The 26839-nt window shown below is 44.6% G+C and overlaps 1 protein-coding gene across 1 annotated transcript in view; it reads left to right on the top strand.

The window, feature by feature from the left end:
• The window catches only part of NECAB1 (N-terminal EF-hand calcium binding protein 1), a 209188-nt gene that overhangs the window by 17391 nt on the left and 164958 nt on the right, over positions 1-26839 (top strand). Inside the window, exons 2-3 of the mRNA XM_077270809.1 lie at positions 12678-12702; positions 14239-14347. Coding sequence (XP_077126924.1) covers positions 12678-12702; positions 14239-14347 — 134 coding nt within the window. The remainder of the gene's footprint in view (positions 1-12677; positions 12703-14238; positions 14348-26839) is intronic.

A 26839-nucleotide genomic window follows, 5' to 3' on the forward strand; every position in this document is an offset into this window, starting at 1 on the left:
AACTTGCCTGAAGGATACCAAGGACTATGTTCTCTCTTGTGAGGTATGTGCCCGTTACAAGACTCCTCATGTGGCACCTACGGGCCTTCTACAACCATTACCTGTTCCGTCCCGCCCTTGGGGATCTATATCAATGGACTTTATTGTGGAGCTACCTACATCGGGGGGCATGAATACAATCATGGTGGCAGTTGATTGCCTGACTAAAGCTGCTCATTTTGTTCCGTGCACCGGCCTCCCCTCAGCTAAAGATACAGTGAACTTGGTTATACAGAATGTCTTTTGGTTGCACGGGGTTCCGGATGAGATCATCTCTGACAGTGGAGTACAGGTCACTTCAAGATTCTGGAAGGGGTTTTGCTCTGCACTCAATATTAATGTCTGTCTCTCGTCTGCTTACCATCCCCAGACAAATAGTCAGACTGAGCGTACCAACCAGACGCTGGAACAATATCTAAGATGTTATGTCAGCCATCTCCAGGATGATTGTTTGGAGTTGTTGCCGTTAGCCGAATTTTCATATAATAATTCTCAGAGCACCTCCACTAAATTTACACCTTTCTTTGCCAATCTGGGTTATCATCCGTGTATTTTACCTAGATCTCCAATTAATTCTCCGGTTCCGGCAGTGGAGGAAAGGCTGACTGTGATGAGACAGAATCTGGAGGTTCTGAAGGAATCCCTGACCACAGCTCAAGAACATTATAAGAGATCGGCTGATAGATTCCGTAAACCTGCACCCATGTTCAAGGTAGGAGATTCCATGTGGTTAGGTTAGCAAATAAGAATCTGAAGTTAAACGTTCCTTCACAAAAACTTGGACAGAAATTCATTGGCCCTTTCAAGATCAACGGTATTGTGAGCTCTGTGGCCTGCCGGCTGAAGCTGCCTAGGAGAATGAAGGTACACCCAGTTTTTCATGTATCTTTACTAAAGCCTGTATCTCCTAATACCTTCCAGGGACGTGTTGTGCCACCTCCGCAGCCTGTGGTGATTGATGGGCAAGAACAATTTGTGGTGGAGGAAATTATTGATTCCAGGATTTGCAGGAATCGGCTCCAATATCTGATAAGATGGCAGGGATATCCCCCTGAGGAAGACTCTTGGGAACCTGTGGAAAACATCAATGCCCAACAGAAGATTTCTCATTTTCATCAGAGATTCCCTGAGAAACCAGGTCCAGGATCGTCCTGAGGCCGCTTCTAAGGAGGGAGTAATGTCAGGACTCTGAACATTTTTTACCTTTTGTGCATTACTGCCCTTTTTCAAGATGGCATCTTTGGTCTCATGTGCACTGTGTCTCCTGCTATAAAACTCCACCCCAGCCTTCAGTCTGTGCTAGAGTATTCTGCCTTGCATCCAGCTCCTGACCTCTGATTACTCCCTGGCTATACACCTGCTCCTGTGAACCTGTGTGGTGATCCTGCTACTCTGCTCTGAGTTCCTGCTGCATACACCTGTTCCAGTAATCCTCCTTCATCTGCTGTTCGTGTTTACTTCCATCTGCATTTGCTGGTCATGTAAGCTGTTGCTGCTTTGCAATAACCTGAGACTATTAACCAGGCCTCCCTGGTTGAGCTAAGATATGATTTGAACTGCCTAATAAGCATATCTATCTGTGCCTGGACTAAGACAAGGATTTATTCGTGTCAAGTATCCTCAAGAATAACTGTGCTTCATAGACTTTCTGCTTCATTGCATTTTCCTCTCAAGTTTCCTATAGACTGCTAAGCTGCGTTTATTATTTGCACCAAGTGTTGTGGACTTGAGTTTCTCTCTGCACCTGTTTGAATCACCGTGTGATAATAAAGACTTTACCACTTATAAAACTGTGTCCTGTAGTTGTCTTGTTCCACGCAAAGAGTCTCCTGAGTTATCCCCTATAATTATTACAGCTTGGCTGCCCAATTGTCAACAGGTATGTTATACTATGAAACTCCACTGCGTTACTACTACTGCGCATATCGTGTCTCCTATTTCGATGTGGGCTCCGGTGGGCTCCGGTTTTAAACAGCTGGCATGTGCCTCTAACAGCCGTGGGTGGAATCGAGATCCACCCGCAGATGTTACCTAGTTAAATGCCGCTGTTAAACTTTAACACGCGCTGCCGTCTAGTGAGCCAGAAATCCCGCCCATTCGTGACCCCGTCACATGATTGCGGATCACCGATGGGTCGGCATGACAACCAGAGTTCTCCAGCAGACCTTTATGGTTTTCATAGCTGGATTGCTATGAGCGTTGCCCAGTGGTCGGTGCTCATAGCAAGTCATCAATTCTGCTACATACAGGCAATCTGATCATCGCCTCTATGTAGGAGAGTCAATTGGCTTATGGCAGCTTCTAGTCTCCCATGGAGACTATTGAAGCATGCCAAAAGTGAAAAAAAAGTTTTTAAAAATATTTAAAAAATATGAAAGTTTAAATCACCCCCTTTTGCCTTATTCAAAATAAAACAATAAAAAAAAATCAAACATACACATATTTGGTATCACCGAGTTCACAATCGCCTGCTCTATCAAGCTGTAACTAGAATTAATCCAATAGGTAAACATCATAGCGAAAGCGAAAAAAAAGTAAAAACCCCAGAATTACGTCTTTTTGGTTGTCACGAAAATGCAATAACGGGCAATCAAAAGACAGTATCTGCACCAAAATGGTATCATTAAAAACGTCAGCTCAGCACGCAAAAAATAAGCCCTCACCCAGACCTAAATCCTCAAAAATGGAGAGGCTAAGGTCTCGGAAAATGAAGCAATTTTTTTTTTTAACAAACTTTGGATTTTTTTTCACCATTTAAATAAAAAAAGAACCTAGACATGTTTGGTGTCTATGAATTCGTAATGAAGTGGATAATCATAATGGCATCTTTCCAGTGTTTGCTGGGTGACCCATAAGTCACTTTTTTATGAAAATCTATGAGTCAAATCACGGCTCTCATAGACTTAGGCTTCTTTCACACTAGCGTCGGCACGGGGCCGTCGCTATCAGTCGGCCCGACGTGCCGACGCGCGTTGTGAAAGTGTTGCCCGACAGGGGCAGCGGAAGCAGTCTTACAACGCTTCCGCTGCCCCATTGTAATGTCCGGGGAGGAGGGGGTCGAAAATGGCAGACACGACACGCAAAAAAAATTACATGTAACGTTTTTTGTGCCGACGATCTGCCAAAACATGACGCAACCGTCGCACGACGGTTGCAATGTGTGGCCATACGTTGCAATGCGTCGCTAATGAAAGTCTATGGGTAAAAAAACGCATCCTGCAGACAACTTTGCAGGATGCGTTTTTTCTCATAAACGACGCATTGCGACGTATTACAAACGACGCTAGTGTGAAAGTAGCCTTACATAGAGTGTGCTGGCTGCAGTTGGGTCTGTGGATTGTACGTCGTGTGGATCCCTCAGGTATGTTTTTATGATGATGCTCCTCTATGCCTAACGTGTGCTGCAGACATGCCTTTTTGTAGGGCTTACATTGCGAGCTTGTGACCGTTACCTCTGACTTCCAAGCAGTCATGATTTGCTGACACAAGATGGGGGAACAGGACCTTAGTGCCATTGGTAGTTGGTAGGTATAATACTAGGGGTTGGGATTGGGAACAGACATTAGTGATACCACTCAGGCAGTGAAATCGAAAAAAAATGCTGAAGAGGTGCTTTAAAGGGACTCTGTCAGCACAGTATCCTGGGAGCGCGATTGTAATCACGCCCATGCACACTGAGCGACAGCTCGCTCCACTCACACACTGTAGTCAGGCTGTCATTCAGCAAAACCAACAAATTTGAATTTCAAAAGATCTGATAATCTCTAATAATCTCAGCATAAATTGACAAGCTGTAAATTACAAATATGCTGCATGTACATAAGGGCCACCATTCATCATTTTATTTTGTCTAGTTTTATGTGTTTTGCATCTTTCATTTTGTTTGTACCCAATTCAGTATTCTATTTGTGCCATTTTTTTTGTTTGCACCCCTTATTCTATTTGTGGCTTTTTAAAATCTGTTTCATATGCGCTCGCCTCCTTTTTTTCCTGCTTTGCGGGTAGAATTTAGTGATTTCAGATGTTTTTGGCTAATTCGTTATTTTCAACTCTTTAAATGGTTTCGAGATTTTGCGCAACTCCACTGTAGTATCTCCTGGAATGATTTTCTGCACCTCAAGAAAAACTTCTATTTTTTTGTGACTATTTGCTCAAAAAGTTGCAAAAATGGTTAATGACAGGTGAAAGCCTGTTTTTGACTTTGACCCGAGTGAGCTTTTTTTGATGAATTTGGTGCAATTAAGGCCAGTAAATACCACAAGAGAAAAAAAAGAAAAGTGACTGAAAAAAAAAACAAGGAAATTATTAAGCCGGAGCAACATTTCTAAAAATCTCATACACAACACAAATATTGCAAATTCTTACAGATTTTCAAATTTCATCAGTGTCTGCACCCTTATAAGATACAAGTTACCCTAAAGATTGCAGTTGTATAAAATGGTCCCTGTGAAGCGATGGCCCGGGGACCACCACGGTGCAGGAAGATTACTGTACACAAGATGAGGTGCAAACAACAAAGGGTAGATTTATTGGAAGGCAAGGAATGAAGGGAATGAGGAAGATGCAAACAGGGGTATACAGTGGCAACAGACAATTTACAAGAGTTATGAACTTTAACTTTTCCGTAAAACAGCAAGGTACTACAAGTATTGCAGACTCAAAATATGTCTAACAAGCAAATGTAAACAATAAACGAGTGATGATGCTACTCTATGTATAGCCTCCTTGGCCTTTACTAAGCAGACCACACAGCTCCCGTGTACTGACTATTGAAGCCTACACTAGGCACTAACAGGTGCACCAAACAGGAACAGACTCACGGTGATGTTGGAGAATCAGATCCAGTCCCAGGGGGCCCCCAGAAGTCGAATACGGTGGTGCGTACGGCTTTCTGTCAGCTCTGTGAAACGTAGTCTTCTCCTTGGTTCTGGATCCTAGGGATGCTCCTGGAAACTGTAAATCCCTTTCTCTGTATCTTCGTGACTCTCTTGCAGCTATATCAGAACACAGTTCTTCTCTCTTTCAGCTATCAGCACAAAAAGTCCTAGCTGCAGCAGCCTCAGCTCACACACGCTGCTCCAGCTCCACACCTGCACTCTGCACAGACTGGTTCATTTCAACGATTACTGCAGGGGAGAAGCAGAACATTCCATCACACCAGACAAGGGGGTGCAGCCTCTTAAAGTGACAGTGTGTTCCTTACTGTCCATAACAGCACCTCTTACATGCCTCCCTTCTTAATGATGGTCGTCCTCGGCCACCACAGCATCAGGGTAAAAGTGTAATGGAGGAGGCAACAAAGGTGTAAAAACAGACAGAGCACACTGTTCTACATATTGCACTGGTGGAACCCCTGCATTAGACCTCTGGGATCTCCGAAGCTCTTGGCTGTCAGGCAAGGCTTGACTATCTTCCAGAGGACCACTTGTTGCAGGAGACATTGCGAGCTCTTGTCTGGTCTCGTCCTCTCATGGCGGTACTGGTACATCCATGGGATTACCGTCTCTGTGCAGCTGAGGACCCCCTACTGTGTCAGGGACGGTCCACCACTCATTATTGATTTCACCATCAGGCATGACAGATTCAGGAAGTGGAGTAGCGCCTTCAGGCGACAATGGTGGAGAACAGACCTCAGACCAGCAAGGCCGCAGCATATTTCTGTGAAGTACTCTAGGGGCAGATACCCCAGTCTCAATCTGTACCTTGTAGACAGGGCCGTTAGCATTGCTGTACTTCCCATCTCTCACTTAGTTTTCCCTTGGGGCGTTTCTCTTTGACTAATACTCAAGCTCCAGGTTGGGGCGGTATCTCTTGAGTTGGCTTGCGACCCGTATGTTCTTTTTCTTGCAGCTGCTTACCCGCCAACCGCCGTATCGTTTGCAATCGTTGCCGATGCTCTTTCACCCATGAAGGTACAGTTCGCTCCATCAGCTCCTCTGGCTGTTCCAAATTCAGCTCAATGATCTCTCGTCCAGCTCTTCCAAACAACAGTAGATAGGGGGTACAACCTGTGGTGGAGTGGACCCGATTGTTGTAGGTCCAGACCAACTCCGGCAGATAGTCTGGCCAACACGCCTTCTTATCATCCTCCAATGTTCTCAGCATTTGAAGTAAGGTCCGATTGAAGCATTCACAAGCTCCGTTGCCTTGAGGGTGGTAAGGGGTGGTCCGGTACCGCTCGATGCCATACATACGATACAATTCTTCTATCACCTTGCCTTGGAAACATGCGCCTTGGTCAGAGTGGATGCGCTTTGGGCACCCATACACCCGGATGAAGTCTTGACAAATGGCTTGCGCTGCCGATTCCGCAGTCTGATCTCTAGTCAGAGTGACTACTGCGAACTTAGAGAAATGATCGGTCATCACCAAACAGTATTGCAGCCCCCGAGCAGAGTGTCCCATGAGGAGATAGTTGATCATCAAGACTTCTAGCGGTTCCTTAGTTTGTATGGTTTGGATGGGTGCCCTCTGTTTAGTACTGTTAATGAGGTCACATACTCGACATTGCCAGCAAACCTCTTCCACCACAAACTCCAACCGTGGGCAATACACATACCGCTGTAACCATTGGTAGGTCTTTGTGGGGCCGAAGTGCGCTCCAAATTCGTGGGCTTCTTTAGCTACTTCTTGAGCCATTTTTCCTGGGATGACCACTTGCCACCTTACTTCCATATCTTTTGGCTGTTGCCTCTTGCGATATAGCACTGACTCTCGCACTTCCAGTCTATCCCACTGGTGTAACACACTCCTCATTTCAGAGTCCAGATCATCTCTCTCTTGTTTGCCAGGCTTCCGTTTTTGAGTTACCCACCATTTCATCTGTCTCAGCCCTTCGTCTTCATCCTGAACGTGTCCCCATTCCTCATTGGTTCTCCCCAGGGACCGGGGTAATGCGCAGGCCTCCCTTCTTGACTGGGCCGCAACCATTGGGGGCTTAAACTTACGAAAGTATGCGGTTTCTGTTGTGAATTCTGTTTTTGGGCTCCCTCTGGTGGTTACTGGTGGTACTGGTTGACTGGTGTCTTGTTTTTTCCAGTGCACCTGTTTCCATTAGGAAATTGGGAGTCTCCTATTTAGTCTGGCTTCCCAGTCATTGCAGTGCCGGCAATCAATGTTATCAGAGCACCTTGTTGCTTGCTTCCTGCTCCAAGTCTGCAAGTCAGCTAAGTTGAATCTTTGGCTTTTGTGTTTGTTTTGTCCAGCATGCATTTTCATATCTCATGCGGCTGGAAGCTCTAGTGATCTGGAATTGCTACTCCGGTGTCATGAGTTGACAACGGAGTTAAGGTAATTCCAGGATGGCTGTTCAGGGTTTTGAGGTGACCGCGAAGTCCTCTTTGGTATATTCCGCTATCTAGTCAGAGGGCCTCGCTTTGCTGAATCTATATTCATACTGCGTTTGTGTTTTCCTCTTACCTAACCGTTATTATATGTGGGGGGCTACTATAACCTTTGGGGTTTCCCTGGAGGCAAGTCAGGTCTGTGTATTCCTCTATTAGGGGTAGTTAGTTCTCCGGCTGGCGCGAGGTGTCTAGAGACAACGTAAGCACACCCCCTGGCTATTTTTAGTTGCGTGTTAGGTTCAGTATCGCGGTTACCTAAGATACCATCCTTCCTAGAGCTTGTCCGTTTTTTGCCTAAGTCCCTGCCATTGGGAATCATGACAGGTTTCCTCCTCTTCGAGTTGCTCATCAAGATTCCCCACTGGAGTCTCCACAGTCACTCTTGACAGCCCATCAGCATTTGCGTTTTCGATAGCAGAGCGATAACGGATGGTAATGTCGGACTTGGCTAGGCGAGCCACCCACCGTTGTTCCAAGGCCCCCAATTTAGCACTCTCAAGGTGGGCCAGGGGATTATTGTATGTTCGAACTTGAATCTTGGTACCTGTCAGGAAGCCTGCAAACTTTTCTGTCATTGCCCACACCAGGGCCAGGAGCTCTAACTGGAAGGAGCTGTAATTGTGAGGGTTTCTTTCGTTGTCTCGCAGGGACCTGCTGGCATACCCGATGACTCTCTCATGTCCATCCTGTATCTGAGAAAGTACTGCACCGAGTTCATGAAGGCTACCATCTGTGTACAACAGGAACGGTTGATCGAAGTCTGCGTAGGCCAAAATCAGGGCTGAGGTAAGGGCATTCTTTATAGCCTGGAAGGCTTTGTCTTGTCCCTGTGCCCAGGGGATGCGCTGGGTCTTCAGCACTCCAGCGGTCCCCCTCAGCAACTCATTGAGAGGACCCGCCACCTTTGCGAAGTCTTTAACAAACTGGCGGTAGTACACAGCCAGTCCCAGGAAGGCCTGGAATTCTCTCACGGTTCGAGGGACTGGCTACTTCTGGATAGCAGCCACATTTTCTGGCGAGGGTAGAACTCCATCTTGTGACACTATGTGGCCCAGGTACTCGATCTCTCTCTTGAAGAGGTGGCACTTCTTTGGCTTCACCTTCAGGTTATGAGCCCGCAGTCTTCCGAGTACCTGTCCAAGCCGGGCAAGGTGTTCTTCGAATGAGGTCGAAGATACAATGATGTCATCCAGATAGATCAGGGTAGCCTCAAAATTTAAGTCTCCCAAACACTTTTCCGTCAGCCGTTGAAATGTGCCTGGAGCATTGGAGAGCCCGAAGGGCATCTGGTTAAACTCGAACAGCCCCATAGGGAGGATGAAGGCGGTTTTCTCTTTGTCTTTCTCTGCCACGGCTACTTGCCAGTATCCGCTTGCTAGGTCCAGGGTGGAGAAGTACTTGGCTGTCAAGGATTCCTCGATGCGGGGCAACGGGTACGAGTCTCGAACAGTGCAGGCATTGAGTTTCCTGTAATCTACAAAGAACCGGATGGTCCCATCCTTTTGCTTGATGAGCACCACCAGGGCTGCCCAAGGGCTCTGACTACTCTGCACCACTCCTGAATCCAGCATCTGCCTCAGTAATGTTTTCACCCCTTGATACATCTTGGGCGGGATCTGCCGGTATCATTCTCGAATTGGACGAGCTTCCCCAGATGGTATCTCATGTGTGATGGCTTCAGTACAGCCGAAATCTTCGGTGTGACGGGCGAATGCAGCCTGATTTTCCCACAGCATAGTTTCTATTGCTTGCACACGCTCAGGGCCCAGAGCCTTCACATCCACTTCCATTTGATCAAGGATGACCCGTCCACTCCACTCCGGGGATGGCGTCTCTTCGTCCCCCTCAGTAACTGCTAGGGTCCACCCCGCGCCTTCTTTCGGTGATAAAGACATCTCTTTCTGACTCACCACTTCACCCTTATGTAGGTACACTAGGGCCAGATCTGTCCCTCGTGGCAAGGTGACCTCCCCGGGGCCCACATTCAATGCTCTCATGGGGACATGTCCTCGCTGGACCACAGCTATCGTACGAGCTATCATGACTTCTTGGTCCACTCCTCCGCCTACCACAGGTTGAACAACCACTTCCAACCCATCAAGGTTGCGGTGAGTCCCCACTGGAAGGTATACTATAGTTTCTCGCTCGGGAGGTAGGATTTCAGGTTCTTTACCAGGAGCCCTGGTGACCCCTACTGTCTGATAAGATGGCACACTCTTCTGCGTCCCACAGACGCGGATCAGTCGTTGAAGGGCTTCTTGGGTAGGCTTATGTGTAGTAGCCTTCTTCCAATATCCAGGTCCCCGTTTGGTAAACATAATCTGATCGAGTTCACGTAGGATATTCATGCCCAGTACTACAGGCACATCCTCCTTGATAGGCTCAGGGACTAGCAGGATCCCTTTTCTCCCAACTTCTTGCCCACAGATTCGAATATTCATCCACACGACCCCTGTGACCGGGATCAGTTGTTGGTTGGCAGCAAAAAAACGGATCAATGTCTCTTTTTCTGGCTTGGCCAGGTCCTGGAAATGCTGCTTGAAATACGCTTCTGGCATCATTGTCACTTGTGACCCGGTATCTATCAGGCAATCCACTAGAACTCCTTTGAATTCAGCACGTAGGATGGGGTTCCCAGCAATCAAGTGTTTTGATATGGAGCGGCCTCTCTTCTCGCCTCCCCGCAGAGTGCCGCACTACTGCGGTGGTTGGTAGTTTAACGGTGGCTTCCGCTGGCCTTGAGTATAGTTCCGACAGTCTCTGGCAAGGTGCCCCCATCCTCCACATTCCCAGCATTGGATGCCTCCTCCTCGCCGAGGGGTACCTCGAGCCTGTCCTCGTGCCTCCGATGCCTGACGGGAGGGGGCTTGCTCCCACTGATCCCTTATCGGTCGGGCTGAAGAATGGTTGCATGAGTATGGTGGGTCAGATTGTTGTAGTTCCCCCACTCTTCGCTCCATATGGGTCAGTTTCTCTTGCACGTTGACAAGAGACCGCTGCAAGTCTTGCACCACCTGGACCAGCACCTCCTGATGGTTTGGGTCCCCTCTGGTATTGGCGCCCTGGACACGCATCACCCCAGACGCATAGTTCTCTTCTTTACTTTGGGCCACTGTTTCAGACAGGATTTGACGAAACGTAAGAGCCGGATCTGCCCGGACCCGTTCTGACAGTGGTCGCCTCAAGGATGTGCTGTGCAGTCCCAGAATGAATTGCTCTCGGAGTATCCGGTCTTTGGAGCCCATGCCGCCAAATCCATCCGCCTCCTTTCTCTGCACCTCTGCTAACACTTCTTGCACTACTGTTGCATACTGAGAGATTCCTTCTTCTTCCCGCTGCAGCCTAGAGAAAAATTTGGCACGAAGGTGTCCGGCGCTAGCAGTCTCGCCGTAGATCTCTTCCAGGAACTTCACTAGCTCCTTCAGGGTACTGCGGGTGAGTTCTGGTTGTAGGCAGACATTTCTACGGGCTTCTCCCTCTAGGGCAGTTAACGCAATGTCCACTTCAAGGTCTGGGCTGATGTTAGAAATCTTCAGGGTGCTTTGCAGCCGGGACACCCAGTCAGACAGTGGCATATTCTTGCCGTCAAACTTTGGTAGCACACTAAATATGGTGCCCATAGGGAGTGTCCTTGCAGGGGTTCCACCAATGCCCACAGCATCTCCATTAACATTAGCATTCCCGCCATTGCTGTCTGCTGCCTCCATCTTGGTGACAGTACCCTGCTCGCAGCGCCACTTGAAGCGATGGCCGGGGGACCACCACGGTGCAGGAAGATTACTGTATACAAGATGAGGTGCAAACAACAAAGGGTAGATTTATTGGAAGGCAAGGAATGAAGGGAATGAGGAATATGCAAACAGGGGTATACAATGGCAACAGACAATTTACAAGAGTTATGAACTTTAACTTTTCCGTAAAACAGCAAGGTGCTACAGTTATTGCAGACTCAAAATATGTCTAACAAGCAAATGTAAACAATAAACGAGTGATGATGCTACTCTATGTATAGCCTCCCTGGCCTTTACTAAGCAGGCCACACAGCTCCCGCATACTGACTATTGAAGCCTACACTAGGCCCTAACAGGTGTACCAAACAGGAACAGACTCACGGTGATGTTGGAGAATCAGATCCAGTCCCAGGGGGGCCCCAGAAGTCGAATACGGTGGTGCGCACGGCTTTCTGTCAGCTCTGTGAAACGTGGTCTTCTCCTTGCTTCTGGATCCTAGGGATGCTCCTGGAAACTGTAAATCCCTTTCTCTGTATCTTAGTGGCTCACTTGCAGCTATATCAGGACACAGTTCTTCTCTCTTTCAGCTATCAGCACAAAAAGTCCTATCTGCAGCAGCCTCAGCTCACACACGCTGCTCCAGCTCCACACCTGCACTCTGCACAGACTGGTTCATCAACGATTATTGCAGGGGAGAAGCAGGACATTCCATCACATTCCAGACAAGGGGGTGCAGCCTCTTAAAGTGACAGCGTGTTCCTTACTGTCCATAACAGCACCACCCTCTTACACCTGCACAGCTGGATGGATCAGTGAAAATACAACCACTGGAGCCTCTTCAGAACCTATTTAAAGCTCCAATGTGAGAGACCATGATAACAAGAGGCTACTCAAAGTCCACTTGCTTGAGAGAGGCAGTTGCCCGGCACGGGATAATGGGGTGCGTAGATGGGACAATGGGGCTGTGTGGCTGATAGGACCATTTCTGACATGTTCTTATGACCAGTATGCCCAGTGTACAATGATCTCAATTACTGCACCCATGTTACCCTTAAAGCACCCTAGACCCATAGAACTCAAGCCGGATTCGCTCCACCAGGTTAATTTGCCACACAGCAAAATTCTATTAGTGTTTTACTACAAATATGAGTATTCTGACAGGGTTTAGATGTTTATCCTGTAAAAAGAAGGAAAAAAGTTGCTGCCAGACATCTCACATGAGCAGAAAGGATCAGACATGTTGAAATCCAACAAAACATTGCAATCAAGGGAAAATCAGGACAACCTCATATACATTAGTTGGTTGGCTGCAAAATCAGCGCGGTCAGCCAACATTCAACTAATATATACAATGGGTGAATTAAATAGATATTTAGACTGTTTTACCTACAGTGTATAACAAAGTGTATTATTCTGCTGCCTGTGAGTCACATAAGCCATCAGTGGCATTACCCAAGCTTCTACAAGACATATTAAAAAGATGTCACATAAGATTTAATTGGCATGAATAAGCCTGTCACTTGAACAGAGGTAGTCATTACTTTTTTCTTTTATTTTTCAGATACTGAGAAGAGCAGACAAGAATGGTAAGAACATGACAGGACTGAATTTATCATTATATTCCTGTATAGAGCGAAGATCATTTATGTGTCTTCAACTCATCTAGACCTGAGGGGAACGCGGAAGATATGACCCTTCTGTGTGATAATTAGGAGGAACCATAACATTATTATAAGGAATCTTCTCTAGAATTTGGTTGATTTCATGTCTGCCCTCGCTTAACTTCTAGACTAGGTGTATATGAGCCCTTTTTTGGCTTCATGGAACTGCAACATATACGACTCAAGGAAATGCACCATTACCATCATTTCCAACCCAAGGAGCAGTGCTTGGTTTATATTCCATGGGCTGTAGACACAGATTATCTGGCATCGTAGACTCCATGCAACAAGTAGGCTACTTAAGGCTATGTGCACACATCAGGATTTCTAGCAGAAATTTTCCTGACAAAAACCGGACATTTCTGCCAGAAATCCGCATGCGTTTTTTTCGCGTTTTTTCATGCGTTTTTGACGCGTTTTTTGTGCGTTTTTTTCCAAATGAATAGAATTGCGGGGAAAACGCGGAAAATCGACAAAATTAATGAACATGCTGCTTTTTTTTTACCGCGATGCGTTTTTTTCGCGGAAAAAAAACACCATGTGCACAAAACATGCAGAATGCATTCTAAATGATAGGATGCATAATGTATGCGTTTTTAATGATTTTTTATATCGTTTTTATCGCTAAAAAAACGCGAACAAACCTGAACGTGTGCACATACCCTAAAAGTGTGACATCTGTATCGGTGCCTGGCCTTCCTGCTTCTCTCTCCAGACGGCACCACGTTTTTCTTGAGGTTACAGTTCAGTGATCTGGGACTGGGAGTGAGATGATGAGGCAGCAAGCAGGCGCAGCTCCTCCTATAGTCTTCAGGACCGCAGGCACAAGCCCCTTTTACCCCATTATAATCCACCTATATGGACAGCGCACAGATGGCACACCGATTCCTTCCAGACAGGCCCTTCTGGCACTTTCCAGAATTGCCAGATGGACAGTCCGGCCCTGCATGTGAATGGCAGCATAGATTATAAGTGGGTACGTGTTCTATCCATGATAAAAACAGATGCAGCATGGACATGTGAATGAGGCCTTAGTGTACGAAAAGAAAAAAAATAATGGAACAGCTTAGTAGACTTTTCTATTCAGCCCTGTTAGAAACCTAATTGTGAAACACATACTATTTTTACAGTGGAGTCTATGCCACTGTCAGGCATCCATCACTGCTCCTGCTTCATATGTACTGTGATCTGGAGCTTTTTCTGGTATATACTGTAAATATTAAATTTAGAAAAAAAAACTATCCAGCCTAAGCCGACCTGTTCTTTCTTATTAGACTTTAATATTCATTACCAAACCGTCATTTCTTTTCCTTTTTTACATACTGTGAGTGACGACTTGTTCTCTTGTTGGTGCATAAAGCCATAAATGGTTGTAAGCCATTACATGTTTCATCCCGGCATTCACTGACTTGTTTATTCTGGTATTTTTGTACATTATATCATTTTCTTCTCTTATTACAGATGATGGAAAACTTTCTTTTGACGAGTTCAAAGCTTATTTTGCTGATGGGATCCTGAGTGCAGAAGAACTGAGCGAACTTTTTCACAAGATTGACACCCATAAAACAGAGTAAGACATTTTTTTTTTCTAAGGCATATTATGAAATATCGAAGAACGAATTACCTGGTTGTTTCTCGATGACAGCATAGTGCTGAAGGCTGAGTATTCACAGCTGCTTTTCTAGACTTCTGTTTCTCTGCTCCATTCTGGGAGTATAGCGGTTACTGTTTTGTGGTGTGTACCCTTAGCAATCATTGTTTTCAGCTGCATCTGGGCAATATCTGGCGTATTATTTGGGAACTATTATGTGGAATAAATAGAACACTGTATTACATTGATTTGTTATGTGTGTTTTGTATGCCGTTATAATTGATAGTCTCATATGGTGGTATTAAAGGAACCTGCCTGCCGCATTTTAGGTGGCAACCAGAGGTAGTGTTGTATAAGTCCATGTGTTTGTGCAATGAAAACGATACCTATGTTGTCCTGACTCATTACAGAGACATCTGCAATTCATATGTAACTTAGACTGAACGTGCGCCTGGTGGTACAAGTGCACCTGCCGTCTACAGCTTCTTTTCAGCCTTCTCCAACTAGCACCGTTCCCCAGCATTTTGTTGGCTGTGAACACAGAAGCTAATGTTAGTAAGATTATCTCAACATAACAGCCTCTGTCTCTGCTAACCGATAATGCCGCTGCATTGGGTGGGGAGAATTGAAGAAGAACCATGAACTGCAAGTGCATCTTACCTCCCAGTGCACTGGCACTCTAATTTACATTTGGAGTAAAGTATAGATTTATGAATCAGGTCAACTTATATATTGAACACTGGCCTAAATGTCACAACCTACATTTGCCCCTAAAGCACTGCTAACCGGTTCTTTGTAAACATGTCATGTGGTAGTATTATTATTTAGGCGCTCAGCAATGACATTATTTGGGTTCTCTTTGACACATTTTTAGGTAACATATAATATTTCCAGTGCAGTGTTTGGTGGAAATCTGTGGCTTGGAGGATGTCTTAAAATCTGTATAGTGATTTTACAACAGATTTGTCATTAAATCCACTAGAGAAATCCAGAAATAATCTACAGCAGACTAGAGCAAACTGAGGACATTACAATTTAGAATCTTTTTCCTACTGTGTTGATATTTTTAAAGCCCTAATCATTGCATTTTGCTGTAATTTGGTAAAGATTTTAGAATGAACAAAAACAAATTATTTTACCAAAAACACAATGCAGTGTCATTCCTAGATAATGGTAGGTAGCCCTTACTAAAACTATTGGGAAATATCTATACAAATAATAGAAAAGGTGTCAATTCAGCTCACAACTCCTATGCACATATTTTAAAAAAACAATAATACTTACGAGTTTCAATTAAGGGTTTTTCTACCCGAAATGCATGAGCAGTATGTTTTTTTTCAATATGTGCACAATCTGCAAGTCATAACTACTTTGTGTCACGTAGTCACTAGGGACTGTGGGCACCTACCCGACCCTTTGAACTAGGGGAAACCTAGTCCATCTTTGTCCCCTTGATTACCCCGGATGGTGGAGATGCTGGAATCTTACACCTATCTATGCTCCTAACTTAACCCTTATCTGATCCCTACCCCACCCAGGGCGGTGAGGAGCCGAAGTGTATAGGAAAGCACTAACCAGACAAGCAGGAGTAAACAGACAGGAATAACAGAAAACTACAATTATATAAATACACTCATAAAACAACAGAGTGGGAACAGAGAAGGTATAGGAAGGGGAAACTAAATGCTTGAGGACAACAGTAAACACGCAAACCAACTCCACGCAGCAATCACAAGAAAAATTCTCCAACCTCCAGCTCCAAATACCGAACTTTCTCCTTCACCACCAAACCAGGAAGTAAAACTATCACTGGCAACTCCCAAGTGCCAATGGCGAGCATATATACCAGAGGGGAGTGGCCAACACAGAACAGCTGAGACAATTCAGGATGGAGAACTCAAGGAGATCAACTGAACCCTTGCCATGACAGAGCAAGGAAAAAAATTGCACTGTTTAATAAGATGGTGAAGCAGTTCTAATAAGTGCAGGAGTTTATGTAACCAGAAGCAGATACCCCTCTCTGTTGTGGTATCCCCGTGACACTTTGGTTTGGTGCTGAAGAATATCCTCTTTTGGACCATTGGGAGCAAAATATTTATCTTCTGTTACATAGTTGCCAACATGATGCACATCGGATCTTAGTGACTGATTACATCCATGTGGAAGGCTTTTGTACAGAAGATTCGGTCATATACTGTATAGTCTTAGACTCTTTTCACATCTACATTGAAGGCTCTTCTGTTGTAAATCCTGCTATGATTTCTTTCACATCGGCAAACACCCCAATGAAACTGTGATGGACCCTATTTCATGTTTCTACAGTCCCTCAGGCGCTGCCAGAACGAGATCTAGTAGAACCTTATTTATTGTAGCTTACATAAACTTTTTCGAGTAGAAAAATTACCATATATATTTTTCTTTTTAATGTAGAATTGTTATCAGCTGTAAGCCACATCCCCCTCTGTTAACTTTGCAAGAGTTGCCAAAAAATTATTTGGGGCTCAGCGAACATGGAGCTTAGTTGATGTTCTTTTTAATGTACCAGTTTCTTGCTGATTCCTGACTCAACTGAATTAAATATGTCCTATTGTTATTTTGTTATTTTTCACTTAGACAAGCACAACACAAGCAAACAGTGTATGAGGGATACATTTTACAGAGCTCTCTGATAACCATTTATTAACACAGGAATATCACATTTCTTACAAGCATAAATTATTAATGTAATAGTAGGAATAATAAAATAAGTACGGTAAATTGGGCAATACACAGTGTAACACTATACATTTTATGACAATATAAAAGTAATAATGATAATAATAATAATAATAATAATAATAATAATACACTTCTGCGATGCAGGAAAAGGTGGTATTTCGCCTTCAGTACTGCGCTGGTCTCTAATGTGTCACTTGCCGGCTCTCAGCTCCTCTTCGTTCCAGGCCAGTTGCACTCTGGATTCCCTTCAGCAGATTAGTACACGATAAGTCTTGCTTCATAGATCTGACTCTCATTTTTCAGGTTTGTGGGTCACCGGTCATGTATTATTCATTCCATGGTGCAGCTGGAGCTGGATGCTGACACCTGTTCTGCTAGAAATACAAATGAAATCTATCCCTCATCTATTAATTAATGCGAGAACAGCTGTAGGATTATGCAGAAATAAGCCAGGAATATCTGCATGTGAGGGCGGTAATATAGCAAATACTGATATAGTGTAAAACTTACATCAGACGGCATGGATTTTAAGGGAACATTTCATCTGACTCATGCTGCCCAAACGACGAGCAGCATGAATCAGATCCTAGCTCCATGATCGCAGACAAGTATATTGGCTTTTGCCATCTTAGACAAAAATATACCGTACTTGAAATATCTGGCTGCAGGGAGAGGCCAGACTAGTCCGGCGCCAAACCCCACCCTCCCAACATCTGCAGGTAACTGACTGGTCTCTCTCTATTTATATGTGAGATGGGGCCAGGGAGGTAGCCATAGCCGAGAGCAACCCCTGCCATACACTCTGGCCCCCTTCACATGCACACAATGTCCATTCTGCTGCGTACCTGTGTCCTGTGTCTCTGCGCCGTCTGGGTCCACTCAGTGTATCAGGAGGCCTCTTTTTAATGGTACTGCACAAAGGGAGACACAGTCCAATTCAACTTTAACAACAACAGATTTACTTGTTCCAGTATATTCATTTTCCTTACAGAAATTAGAAATCAGTTTCCGCAGCACACACTTATGTTCCTTTCCTTCTGTTCCTATCACTAAGCCCGCTTCCAGGATGAACCGTCCGATTTGGTTCTTTAGCATCCTCTCTGTCCAGCATGCTTCCCTTATGTGGGTGTTCCCTCAATAGTTGCTTCGCCTCAGCTCCGAGGGCCTCTTTCCCTCAATAGCTGCTTTGCCTCAGCTCCGATGGCCTTAGCCCAAGCAATCATGTGCCATGATGAGTGACCTGCCTGTACTGCTTAGTCTTCTGTGTAGCAACCGCAGTCCCACTAATACTATGCTGCCAACACTGCTGCACTGCTTCCAACACTGATGTCCTTCCCAGAGCATGGATGGCCGGTCCAACGACTTGATATAACGTTGCATGGCACGGCATCGTCAGAGGGCTCTAGGGCCCCTCTGCACACTATGGGTGCCCTGCCCTGACTGACTACTATCAGGAAGTCTTTCCTGCCTTGCCCCACTGTGCCCTTCCTATAAATAACTATGTACAGTACTGTGTAAACTCTCAGCTACTACTAAGTAGACCAGAATACACCCATCTAGTGGCCCAACCAGAGTACCGCGCTTTCCCTATTAAAGTGTCTACCAAACAGTGTGGAATACAACAATGCAGTAAAGACAACACTATACAGGTCCTTCTCAAAAAATTAGCATATAGTGTTAAATTTCATTATTTACCATAATGTAATGATTACAATTAAACTTTCATATATTATAGATTCATTATCCACCAACTGAAATTTGTCAGGTCTTTTATTGTTTTAATACTGATGATTTTGGCATACAACTCCTGATAACCCAAAAAACCTGTCTCAATAAATTAGCATATTTCACCCGTCCAATCAAATAAAAGTGTTTTTTAATAACAAACAAAAAAAACATCAAATAATAATGTTCAGTTATGCACTCAATACTTGGTCGGGAATCCTTTGGCAGAAATGACTGCTTCAATGCGGCGTGGCATGGAGGCAATCAGCCTGTGACACTGCTGAGATGTTATGGAGGCCCAGGATGCTTCAATAGCGGCCTTAAGCTCATCCAGAGTGTTGGGTCTTGCGTCTCTCAACTTTCTCTTCACAATATCCCACAGATTCTCTATGGGGTTCAGGTCAGGAGAGTTGGCAGGCCAATTGAGCACAGTAACACCATGGTCAGTAAACCATTTACCAGTGGTGTTGGCACTGTGAGCAGGTGCCAGGTCGTGCTGAAAAATGAAATCTTCATCTCCATAAAGCATTTCAGCCGATGGAAGCATGAAGTGCTCCAAAATCTCCTGATAGCTAGCTGCATTGACCCTGCCCTTGATGAAACACAGTGGACCAACACCAGCAGCTGACATGGCACCCCACACCATCACTGACTGTGGGTACTTGACACTGGACTTCAGGCATTTTGGCATTTCCTTCTCCCCAGTCTTCCTCCAGACTCTGGCACCTTGATTTCCGAATGACATGCAAAATTTGCTTTCATCAGAAAAAAGTACTTGGGACCACTTAGCAACAGTCCAGTGCTGCTTCTCTGTAGCCCAGGTCAGGCGCTTCTGCCGCTGTTTATGGTTCAAAAGTGGCTTTACCTGGGGAATGCGGCACCTGTAGCCCATTTCCTGCACACGCCTGTGCACGGTGGCTCTGGATGTTTCCACACCAGACTCAGTCCACTGCTTCCTCAGGTTCCCCAAGGTCTGGAATCGGTCCTTCTCCACAATCTTCCTCAGGGTCCGGTCACCTCTTCTCGTTGTACAGCGTTTTCTGCCACATTGTTTCCTTCCAACAGACTTACCATTGAGGTGCCTTGATACAGCACTCTGGGAACAGCCTATTTGTTGAGAAATTTCTTTCTGGGTCTTACCCTCTTGCTTGAGGGTGTCAATGATGGCCTTCTTGACATCTGTCAGGTCGCTAGTCTTACCCATGATGGGGGTTTTGAGTAATGAACCAGGCAGGGAGTTTTTAAAAGCCTCGGGTATCTTTTGCATGTGTTTAGAGTTAATTAGTTGATTCAGAAGATTAGGGTAATAGGTCGTTTAGAGAACCTTTTCTTGATATGCTAATTTATTGAGACAGGTTTTTTGGGTTATCAGGAGTTGTATGCCAAAATCATCAGTATTAAAACAATAAAAGACCTGACAAATTTCAGTTGGTGGATAATGAATCTATAATATATGAAAGTTTAATTGTAATCATTACATTATGGTAAATAATGAAATTTAACACTATATGCTAATTTTTTGAGAAGGACCTGTATATAAGCATCAGAAATATATAATAATGTACACTACTTAAAGGGGTTACCAAGGGAGCCATAACACTTTGTAACCCCTTACATATACACAAGGAAAAGACCGGTCAACCACCTGCAGCAGCACTGGCATCCTTACAGTAAATTCCTCCTGAAACGTCGGAGAGTTTCAGAGTAGAATATACCTGACAGCAAGCTTGGACTGGCCCACAGGAGAACAGGAGAATCCTCCGGTGGGCCCCTGTGCAGGAGTGGGCCACCACCCTCTTATATGAGCAGCACTTGGCCCTATATACTTGAATCACTATATACAGATAAAGGCAGAGTCGTATTCATTTACCAGTCTACCTAGTTATATAAATTTGTGATAGAAGACAACGTCACATTTGCATGTAGCTGAAAAGTGGGGAATTGGAGTTGGTTGCTGCTGGGCCTTTGGCACCCCAGTTCATAGTAACATAGTAACATAGTAACATAGTTAGTAAGGCCGAAAAAAGACATTTGTCCATCCAGTTCAGCCTATATTCCTATATTCCATCATAATAAATCCCCAGATCTACATCCTTCTACAGAACCTAATAATTGTATGATACAATATTGTTCTGCTCCAGGAAGACATCCAGGCCTCTCTTGAACCCCTCAACTGAGTTCGCCATCACCACCTCCTCAGGCAAGCAATTCCAGATTTTCACTGCCCTAACAGTAAAGAATCCTCTTCTATGTTGGTGGAAAAACCTTCTCTCCTCCAGACGCAAAGAATGCCCCCTTGTGCCCGTCACCTTCCTTGGTATAAACAGATCCTCAGCGAGATATTTGTATTGTCCCCTTATATACTTATACATGGTTATTAGTTCGCCCCTCAGTCGTCTTTTTTCTAGACTAAATAATCCTAATTTCGCTAATCTATCTGGGTATTGTAGTTCTCCCATCCCCTTTATTAACTTTGTTGCCCTCCTTTGTACTCTCTCTAGTTCCATTATATCCTTCCTGAGCACCGGTGCCCAAAACTGGACACAGTACTCCATGTGCGGTCTAACTAGGGATTTGTACAGAGGCAGTATAATGCTCTCATCATGTGTATCCAGACCTCTTTTAATGCACCCCATGATCCTGTTTGCCTTGGCAGCTGCTGCCTGGCACTGGCTGCTCCAGGTAAGTTTATCATTAACTAGGATCCCCAAGTCCTTCTCCCTGTCAGATTTACCCAGTGGTTTCCCGTTCAGTGTGTAATGGTGATATTGATTCCTTCTTCCCATGTGTATAACCTTACATTTATCATTGTTAAACCTCATCTGCCACCTTTCAGCCCAAGTTTCCAACTTATCCAGATCCATCTGTAGCAGAATACTATCTTCTCTTGTATTAACTGCTTTACATAGTTTTGTATCATCTGCAAATATCAATATTTTACTGTGTAAACCTTCTACCAGATCATTAATGAATATGTTGAAGAGAACAGGTCCCAATACCGACCCCTGCGGTACCCCACTGGTCACAGCGACCCAGTTAGAGACTATACCATTTATAACCACCCTCTGCTTTCTATCACTAAGCCAGTTCCTAACCCATTTACACACATTTTCCCCCAGACCAAGCATTCTCATTTTGTGTACCAACCTCTTGTGCGGCACGGTATCAAACGCTTTGGAAAAATCGAGATATACCACGTCCAATGACTCACCGTGGTCCAGCCTATAGCTTACCTCTTCATAAAAACTGATTAGATTGGTTCGATACTGTTTAGCTGCATTTGTGCAGGCAGGATCTTATTCAGGTCCACCCTGAAGTGCAGTCACAACTATTTGACACCTAGATTCACTTTTCTTTCATTTTTGTTTATTAGTTGCCCTCATTTTTATGGTTCTGCTTGTGCAGTACTTATTTGGTCTCCTATAGAGCGGTGGTACCTATTTTTGCTTATGTTTATATTCTTTAGTACCCTATACACAAGGGTGTACCTCCCATCTGCTGCTTAGTATCTGACCAATTTTAATTGTATGTGTGGGGGTGCGGGTGTACATTCATAAGGTATGCACAGCTGAGGATGTAATTCCTCCCACCTGCAGTTTGGGCAGCATGAATCCAATGTCCTGTTCCTTTTACTAGATTTTGTGCGTAATATATCAATCATATGCAATCTATTCTTTTTTCCTGAACCTTAGTTTAGCTTATATTTATTAGTTCATATGAATTGCATGAATCTGCTCCCTAGTGGTTGCCGCAGACAGACAGAATGGTACCTTTTAGCTCTATGGTTGTATGTATAGCGGTAAGGGAGTTCTTGTAGCTCTGTGAACGGGTTGGATTTTGAACTTGCAAATTTCTCGTTTCATATGGTAAGATGGCACAGCCACATTAATAATTTGTTGCAGCCTAATAAATTTCAACTATATACTGTACATTCATTAAAAGACATTGGGCCCGTTTCATTAACACTGGTGTTTCGTATACTAATGCTAAGGAATTCTGCGGAGAAGTAAGATGCACCAAATTTATTATATGCCCTTTGCCTCTTAATGAATTTGGTGCATCTTTTAGGTATCGTTCCCCACCGCCAGAAATATTACTTCAGTCTGTGACTGGGGTAATATTTCTGTAGTAATTTCCGTCACTTTATTGGGTATGTTTGGTCACGCCTAGTGTTGAGCGATACCGTCCGATACTTGAAAGTATCGGTATCGGAAAGTATCGGCCGATACCGGCAAAGTATTGGATCCAATCCGATACCGATACCCGATACCAATACAAGTCAATGGGACTCAAGTATCGGACAATATTCCTGATGGTTCCCAGGGTCTGAAGGAGAGGAAACTCTCCTTCAGGCCCTGGGAACCATATTAATGTGTAAAAGAAAGAATTAAAATAAAAAATATTGCTATACTCACCTCTCCGACGCAGCCTGCACCTTACCGAGGGAAGCGGCAGCGTTCTTTGTTTAAAATTCGCGCTTTTCTTTCCTTTACTGAAGTCCCGGCTTGTGATTGGTCGCGTGCCGACCATGTGGCCGGGACGCAACCAATCACAGCAAGCCGTGACGTAATTTCAGGTCCTTCAGGATTTTAAAATTACGTTCCGGCGTTGTGATTGGTTGCGTCGCAGTCACATGGGCAACGCAACCAATCACAGCAAGCCGTGACGTAATTTCAGGTCCTTAAGGATTTTAAAATTACGTCCCGGCTTTGTGATTGGTTGAGTCGCAGTCACATGGGAGACGCAACCAATCACAAGCCGTGACGTCACGGGAGGCTGGACACGCGCGCATTTTAAAATGGGCGCGTGTCCAGCCTCCCGTGACGTCCCGGCTTGTGATTGGTTGCGGCGCGATCAACCAATCACAAGCCGGGAGGCTGGACACGCGCGCATTTTAAAATTTTAAAATGCGCGCGTGTCCAGCCTCCCGGCTTGTGATTGGTTGACCGCGACGCAACCAATCACAAGCCGGGACGTCACGGGAGGCTGGACACGCGCCCATTTTAAAATGCGCGCGTGTCCAGCCTCCCGTGACGTCACGGCTTGTGATTGGTTGCGTCTCCCATGTGACTGCGACGCAACCAATCACAAAGCCGGGACGTAATTTTAAAATCCTTAAGGACCTGAAATTACGTCACGGCTTGCTGTGATTGGTTGCGTTGCCCATGTGACTGCGACGCAACCAATCACAACGCCGGAACGTAATTTTAAAATCCTGAAGGACCTGAAATTACGTCACGGCTTGCTGTGATTGGTTGCGTCCCGGCCACATGGTCGGCACGCGACCAATCACAAGCCGGGACTTCAGTAAAGGAAAGAAAAGCGCGAATTTTAAACAAAGAACGCTGCCGCTTCCCTCGGTAAGGTGCAGGCTGCGTCGGAGAGGTGAGTATAGCAATATTTTTTATTTTAATTCTTTCTTTTACACATTTTTACATTAATGTTGTTTCGATACCGATACCCGATACCACAAAAATATCGGATCTCGGTATCGGAATTCCGATACAGCAAGTATCGGCCGATACCCGATACTTGCAGTATCGGAATGCTCAACACTCACGCCCCATCATGCCCTGATTCCACTCCCGTTTCTAAAAGGTCACAAAGATTTTTTGCAACTTTGACTTGTGCAAAAAAATAGTAAAGAAAAATAAAAAGTAGAGTATATTAGTTTATATTAGTTTGGCAAAGACAGCTAAGTAATTTCTAACACTGTGTACCTCAATTTCATCTCTGAAAGGAATCTGAGCTAATTTACCAAAATAGGTGTAATTTTGACTTAATTTGTTAAAAAAACAGATCTATTTGTGCCTCTCTACAATAGAGGACACAATTTTTATGGACACTTTCATGGAAAGGAATATGGGAAAGGGGACATGGTCTAGACTTATCTCCCATGGAGCACATCTGGGATATCATTGGTCAGCATTGGCAAAGACAGCTGCCAGCAGCGGATCTTGATGATTTTCCTAAGTACATTCAGAGCAGCAGAACATTCCTCATACAACCATTAATAACCTCATTGATATCAGGCAAGTCATGTAAGTGCAGAGATTTATGCACATGATGTTCATACTTGATATTTAAAAGAAAAAAATCAAGATTTTTTTGAAAAATGTTGTTTTCATTTTTTCATCATTTGCATAACATTTGACTTTTCCTTCTTGGTGTTGCATTTTCAATGTTGAGAAGTGGAAATCACAACCCCTCAGAAAAAAAAATCACCACTAAAAAAATGTAAATTTAATTTAATATTAAAACAAATGTAATTTCCAAGTGTTTCTCTGTGACTCTCACTGTACTTTTACTGTTGTTTGCTCCTTGGGAAGTGTAAGTTTTACACCAGATTCTTTATCGTACTGGGATAGTTTTTTATTTTTTTTTTCCTATGTCCAATTATAAGAATTCATCTTAGCTGTTAGTTGTGCCTGATGACAAGTTTGTCAAATATATCTAACAGTGTAATAATAAATATGGAAAGTGGAAAGTAGAGTTATGGAAATACTGTAGGTAATGAGCTGTGGGTTCCCATTACCTGCCCCTTCAGGCAGTAATTGACAGTTCTATCCCTGTGCACAGTAAGGCTACTTTCACACTTCCGTCGGCACAGGGCCGTCACAAACCGTCGGCCCGACGTACCGATGGACGTTGTGCTAAATTTAGCACAACGTGGGCAGCGGATGCAGTTTTACAACGCATCCGCTGCCCATTGTGATGAGCGGGGAGGAGGGAGCGGAGTTCCGGCCGTGCATGCACGGTCAGAAATGGCGGACACGTCGCACAAAAAAACGTTACATTGAACTTTGTTTGTGCGTCGCGTCCGCCAAAACACGATGGATCCGTCCCACAACGGATGCAACGTGTGCCCGTCCATCGCCATCCATCGCTAATACAAGTCTATGGGCAAACAACGCATCCTGCAAGCACATTTGCAGCATCCGTTTTTTGTCCATAACGACGGATTGCGACGGAGCCCAGAAGACGAAAATGTGAAAGTAGCCTAAGTGAGATAAGACTGTCAATAGTGGCAGGAGGGCAGAGGGAGCCTTAGATTATGTTCCCATGAAATTTATATACTTCGGACTGCCTGAAGCAGAGGTCCCTCAGTGACACCCACAGAGTTATTTTATCATTTGAAATATAATTTCTAAACCGGTCTTGAAATTTGCCTTAACATCCGCAGCATTAATTGAAATTGTACATATCTCTTGTCAATTTGCACAATGGATATTCTTTGCTCTGTGCGGATTAGAGTTCTTATAGGGAAAATATAACTTTGTACTGTGTTGACCAGTAGATAGAAAATATTAGGATTTGAGAGTCCTCAGTGGTTGATACCTGTGAGATATGGGAAAATTATATCTAATTGATATCATTTAGATTTTTAATGGAATTCCCTAAATACTTGCTTCAAACTCAGCCCCCACCTTTGGCATTGATTCCCCCAGAACAATGTTTTTTTTTAAATGAGCTCTAGCAAACAGGCCTTTGAAGCTCTCTCTAGGAGGGTGCAAAAGGCATAGACCCTGTGTCCCCAGCAATTATCACATGGGTGTGAACTCTAGTGCAGAACTGGCTCCATTGTTTGACTCAGGCTGACATGTGGCACCACAGATCCCAGGCTAAACCAGTACAAGGCTCTCAGATATTGAAACTAGAAAATGACCTATGATAAAAGAATGCAATATCTCTGAGCCAAGCGGAGCACATAATTGGAATCTGCATTCCTTTCTCCACAAGCCCATCCCATACAGCTGCCTCTAGAACTCTGCGTTATTGAGTTATAAAGCATAGCTACTAGGAATTAAACACAGTAGCCATATTTGATCTCCCTGCACAGATAAAATCCAGCAAAACCCAGTGGCGCCACTGCCATTCCATTCAGAGCTTTGGGTGAAAAGTTATGGAAATCCACAGTTCTGGCCAGAAAACCATGCACTCAGATATGGGAGGAGAGAGGCTGCACAGCCCAGGGGGTTGGCACAGCGTGTGGGAGGGAGCAGCCTAGGGGATAATAGGCAGCTCCTC

The sequence above is a fragment of the Ranitomeya variabilis genome, chromosome 6, assembly GCF_051348905.1.
Source record: "Ranitomeya variabilis isolate aRanVar5 chromosome 6, aRanVar5.hap1, whole genome shotgun sequence".
NCBI classification, from domain to species: Eukaryota; Metazoa; Chordata; class Amphibia; order Anura; family Dendrobatidae; genus Ranitomeya; species Ranitomeya variabilis.